The sequence below is a fragment of the Fulmarus glacialis genome, unplaced genomic scaffold, assembly GCF_000690835.1.
Source record: "Fulmarus glacialis isolate BGI_N327 unplaced genomic scaffold, ASM69083v1 scaffold721, whole genome shotgun sequence".
NCBI classification, from domain to species: Eukaryota; Metazoa; Chordata; class Aves; order Procellariiformes; family Procellariidae; genus Fulmarus; species Fulmarus glacialis.
This window is the reverse complement of record NW_009191908.1, coordinates 10,912-16,846: the sequence shown is the minus strand read 5'-3', so window position 1 is coordinate 16,846 and position 5,935 is coordinate 10,912. Positions and strand designations below refer to the sequence as shown.

The 5,935-nt window shown below is 36.1% G+C and overlaps 1 protein-coding gene across 1 annotated transcript in view; it reads right to left on the bottom strand.

The window, feature by feature from the left end:
- Nucleotides 1-5,935, bottom strand: part of LOC104083369 (cohesin subunit SA-2) — a 24,853-nt gene that overhangs the window by 17,093 nt on the left and 1,825 nt on the right. Inside the window, exons 2-5 of the mRNA XM_009586839.1 lie at nt 5,898-5,935; nt 4,587-4,748; nt 1,693-1,789; nt 299-375 (exon numbers count right to left, since the gene is read on the bottom strand). The exon at nt 5,898-5,935 is cut by the window's right edge and continues 29 nt beyond it. Coding sequence (XP_009585134.1) covers nt 299-375; nt 1,693-1,789; nt 4,587-4,748; nt 5,898-5,935 — 374 coding nt within the window. The remainder of the gene's footprint in view (nt 1-298; nt 376-1,692; nt 1,790-4,586; nt 4,749-5,897) is intronic.

The window sequence follows — 5,935 nt, the reverse complement described above, 5'->3', positions numbered from 1 at the left end:
ATGGGGAGGCATCCCACACAGCCCCACAGTAGTAGGAGTTCCCACTATTCAAAAACTGAAAGTCGATATTGATTTCTTAAACTATTAATAAAACAAGTTATATACATGCAGAGCTTTACTTCCTAGTCTTACAAATTCAGTGAAATAAGGGAGTTCAAGATTTTAATTCACAAAAGTCCTGTCTTTTTGCAGCTGACCTTACCCGTGAAAGAAACCTGTAGCAACGTGATTCAGTAAGATTAGGACAGGTAAAATAAGAAATTAGTATCAATACATTATCAGCACTTCATTAAATTACCTCATCAAATTCTTCAGTCATTTTTCGGATTATTTCAGAATTCTGCATATGTCGGAACATCTCTGCTGTAACAACTCCTACAATTTAGATATTAGATTATTAGCACTTTTAATATGAAAGAGGTAGATGGCAGATGACACGCCTCCTGCTACAATATAAAAATTATCAATTTTCAGCTAACCCACACATTTTACATGTATTTTTTAAGAAGTTACACATTTTTTATTTTAGCATCCCTGTATAAAAAGCGCTTGGCACCAATAGTTTTTCTTTTTTATATACACATTTTTAAAAGTGTGTTTGTGTGCATGTACACACATATCTAGAATTTAGTCATTCACTCGTATTCAGAAGTCAAAGATATTTGTGCCAGACCTCTTCATCAGCCAAGAGACCACACTAATCTGAAGTGACCTTTCAGGACTCAAGATTCTAAATGGTGTAAGACAATTTTGAACAGTTCTATTGCTACTTATTATCTTCTGCACTGTAATAAACACAGTGATTTCACACAATTTCTATTTGCCTTAGCCTCAAATTGGTAGAGTGTAAATGGTGATATAAAAAACAAATAGATCTCCTAAAGTTTACTGCAACCATACTGCAAAATTCATGACAAGGATCATCTCAGAAAGCATTACGAGATTCTGTAGTTTTATCTGGTAACAATAATCAAAAGGTCACTGCTCTTGAAAGCATGGATAACCTCTGAGGAATGCTGTTAGCGTTCTGGAGATTTATGCATGTTAAAAGTTTATCAGGACAGCGAAACACTTGAGCAGAACAAATTACATCCAGTCCTACTGCAAGCGCAGTGACACTGCAGGGTAAGTTACTTTCTCCTCTTCAAAAGGAGGTGAGGGGAAAAAGAATGGAGGACGTGGAAATGAGGAAAGAAAACCAAAAAATAAGGAAGAAAATAAAATATGCAAACACAATCTTACTGTAAACAGGCTACCGTGAAGCTGTCCATAATACCTTTTAAATCAAGCATCTCTACAAAGGCTATGAAACAATCTTAAACCACTCAATGATAAGAAGTAGATAAATCCAAACTAGAATTCCAAGACTGAACAAGCTAAACTATCAATGTTAAAAGAGAGAGATGGTTTTCTGAAATAACAGCAGGAGGAGAGGAAGATGAAGTAAGTGTTAAGTACCAGTACTGCATTCTCTCTGGTGTGAATACAAAAGGCTTAATCTACATTTTTAAATATAGTATAATACTTCTAAACCTCCTGCTCTCCACCTTCAGAAATACTAGCTTAACTACAAGAACCTAATAATGTAAACCACAGGGATGGAGCAGTCCTACAGCATATGTAGTATAAAAACAAAGAATGAGCATCATACTATATTACTTAAATAAATGAGTAAACATTTCAGTATCTTACCTTTGCAGCCTGAACACTGAATAAAGAAGTTAATGAGATCAAGAAGTGCTATATCTCTGTCATGTTTGTATGACTCTATCCAGTCATCCACTACAGACTGAAAAGAAACAAATATAAAGGCACTTTTTAGTTTTCGTAAATTGAAGACAGTCAGTGTTATTTAACTGCTTTCCAGTAAGTGATTCTTGCTCCTTCCATTAATAACTTGAACTCTGTGGTTTTCCGATTAACACAGAACAAAATGTTTGAATGATCCTTTACTGCCATAATATCAGTTTTCAAGAAAAGAACTCATTTTATTCTATAAGCATACACAAGTATGAAACTGACACCTGAACATAAAGCACAGGAATACCACACAGTCCTACAGTAACTATTTTTGAGGAAGAACACAAAAATAATTGGTATATTTTCCAGAAGCAGGTTCTCTCTCCCCCCTCCCCCCCCGCCTTCAAACTAGTGACACTTCCCTAAAGATACTATTTAGGTGTTCGGTTCCAACAGCTACAACTCCCTATACTCTTCAGAAATGTTGCCCCTTTAATGAACTGTGCTCCACACACATTAGCCATAACAGGATGAACCGCACTGCCCTACACTGCATGGACATTAATTACTCTGCATTCACTAAGCCAAATAGGAACAAGAGCATTTTACTAAAAAACCTTAAAGGGAAGCAAATTAATAGGAAACCTGTGATAATGGTTTTGTGAAAACAGAATTTACATGCAATTATGTTTAAACCATCCATGTATATAGTACAAACTGTCTACTGCAGAAGTCATAAAAACATACAATTAATTTATTAACACGGGCACAAGAGACTCACTTTAGTATCAAGCTTTCAGTTTTGAGTTTTTTAATATGTTGATATCCTGCTCTAAAATCTAGAGTCATTATAAATAAAGAGAGATGATGGAATAGTTCAGAACTTCCAAAAGACAACTGGACTACGCAGCATCTCCCATGCTTCCTGTCTGTACTTTTCTCAGTGCTTACTCTCACAGGCAATAATGCTGTGAGGGCAAATAAAACATATTGCCATGCAGAAAAATTTCTAAACAGAGATACAGCTAAATCCTTCTTCCCTAAATTTAAGATTGTTTACAGTACAGCACAACTGTACTTCCGTCAGCAAGACAAAAAGGATGAAAAACTCAAAGTGAAACTGTCATAGTCTTCCCAGTAGGAGCAGAACCGACAAACTAGTACTAATTTGATTGATCTGTGGGGAGGGGAGAAATAATCTAGGAAACATTTTAAATTAGGCTTATAAAGAAGGCGACTGTGCAAGAACAGGATAATGCTAGGAACAGGACGAATGTTTCAGTTAGGCAGCATTATTTTCAGAATTTATTTATTTTAAAGAACCTCCAGCAAAACAGTAGTTTCTCAAAACATTTTGTCTCAGTGGACGAACCATCTGTTTTTGCCAGAGAATAGACACTAACTCAGAAGAAGGTATGGAACAGAATTTAAAATAAAATAAAACAAAAATTATCAAAATCTTTTCGGGTAAGCAAGTGCTGAGGGCCACAGAGAAAACTTTTTACGCTGAGTGCTAAAGTGGACTTTACTTTAGAAATACTTTGAGAGCTTTTTTCTTCCGTAATTTTGACAATAAATATTGACTAAGATTCACTCTATTAACCAGGTATCAATTCCCCAAGTCAACAGAGTAATCAGGCCTGGCAAAGGTCCATTTTGCTCTTGGAAAGCAAAAGATTTTGACTGTATATCATTTTAACCAGTTAAAATGTCATGAAGATACAACCACTGTTAATTGGCTGAAAACGTAGCACACACAGCAATGGTTAGAAAAGTATAGTTTTTTCACCTGCTCTAAAATACAGCAGAACAAAACAAATGACGGAAGTATCAGAATTTCTCTGTGCAAATACATCAAAGTAGTCTGTTCTTTTTTAAAAGTCTGAACTAAATTTCTGCCAAGGAACTCAGGCTTCAAGGTTCCCAGCTCTAATGCAGGAGTGTGCAAATCTCCAGAGGACTGCACATAGACCCAGCTTCCTGCATGTGTATCACAGAAGCTGTAAACTCTAGATTTTCGATCCCAAAGATAGTCTTTCTTCGAGGCTGCTGAGGAGTCACATGAGTGAGTCAGCAAGAAGGCGTCATGGCTGACAGCCTTACACTTTAACCCTCTCTCCACTGGAAGATTCACATAGTCAAGCAAACACTACTGATTTAACTGAATTTAAAAAAAAAAAAAAAGTGCTAAATTTCTTAATAGACTGGCTTCAGTCCTATTAGTAGATGCAGTGGAGACAGTGCCTAATGCAGAGACTTCTAACAGGTTAAAATATCCTGACCTAAATTCCACCCAATTAGAGTGTTGCAATATACATTAGCCAAGTCAACTTACAGGTAATTTAAGGAGTAGCCCTTAAGTTGTAACTAGCAATTTTACTTTCAGTGAGGGAAGAGAAGCAATTACTTCTCTTCAGATAATGTAAGCTCTGGGAGCATCTACAAACTACAGATTTCTTGTTAAGTTCTATGACAACCATAGGCATAAACCACATTTGTATTTAGTTACAGCCACACAAAAAGGACTTTAAAGTTATCTAAAGTTATCTAAAATAACTTTCTTCATTCAGCATACTGAAAATTCACTTTGAATCATAGTTTGAATTTCTTCATTATATATGTGATTATTCATGCCTGATATTTAGAAATAAAAAATCAGTTTATTCAAATTCAAACCTTAACAATGCAAAAACTTTTTTTTAAAAAACTTAATCTGGAACTAAAAACTGCAAATTGAAGAAAAAAATTTACTTTAGGCTTCGTTTTATTAAATCGTATGTACAGGAAAAGATTGTTATATTTAAATTTTATATTCATCCAAGTCATAGAGATATCCCAAGTCTTACCTGCATAGCACTCTTGCCCATTTTAACTACCTCAAACAGCATCATGTTTTCCACACCATTCTGTTGGTGATGTCCATTCATCCGATTTGGACCACCGGGTTTCCCTCCTCCGTTTCCACTTTTCCCCTTCTCTGCTGGTCCTTTTTTTCCTTTTTTACAGGTCTGCAATCACACACACGCACAAGTAGTTTTAATTGGGTATTATGTAGTAATTAAAAAAAAAACAAATTACTATTCATACCATGACAACTATACACAAGGCCTTTTGTTTTCAGGAACCAGATTTAAAATCCAAAGTTGAGAATAATAATAGCTGATCCTGACTGATACAAAGACCAACAAGAATTCTACAAGTTCCATTTCCTCCTCCCCTTATTTAAAATCTTCTAGCAACTAAAAATGCTATTGGTGACAGTGTACAACACAAAGATTTTTCTCGTGTTTAAACTGTAAAACAGATTATACAGATTTTATTTATAACAGCTATGGCAATTCCCTTAATACACATGACAAAGTCTCCTCTGCAATTCATTAACCTTTTGTTTTTTAATTTGAGCACACATTGGCAAGCGGGGGTGAGGAAGAGCAGACAGGTGTCTTTGTATTCGATTCCCCAAATCAAGTATGACTTACAGAAAGGTGAAAAATTTAAACAGAAATTAAATGATTGTTGTATAAAACTATTTATCACCACCTCTTAATAACGGGGTGCTCTGTACTGTTACAGGTACATGGGGTGCCCGGCATAGCAGTCACAGCCCAGCCCGCATGCAGCAGTCTGCCTGTGCCACGGCAGTGAAGGTGGTGGGTGCCAAGCCTGTGAGAGGGCAGGTCACCCAGGTGGGGAGGACACCTGTCCGATGAGGGGAGAGAAGGGCTATTAACTGGGTTTAGACCTCCCCACTCAGGTAGTGTAACCTCCTGTCTGCAACCTATAAAAAAACCCTTTTAATTGGATTATTGGTTTCTGTTTATTTTTCAAATTAAGAGAGAGCCAGAATTAATGACCCTAACCAAAAGAGACTGTATTAGCACCAAATTTCAGCATAGGATGGAACACATACAGAGCGACTAATCAACTCAAAGCTAATCTTTTTCTCCCCCACCTCCCTTATGCCTTCATAGCACTTAGGAAATATCATGCAAATACTCAAGATGAAGCATTTCAATGCAAACACAAATATGACCTCTCTTCACAGAACACTCGCATTTTCAGAAAATATTCCTAGCTCATTCAGCTTCAAAGTAAGTGCTGAACTCTTCAATTCGTAACAATAGAAGTGTTTCAGTATCCCTTTAAACTGAACATACTTTTCCTTTGCCTTGTTTTTGGTTTTTTCCTTCAATAT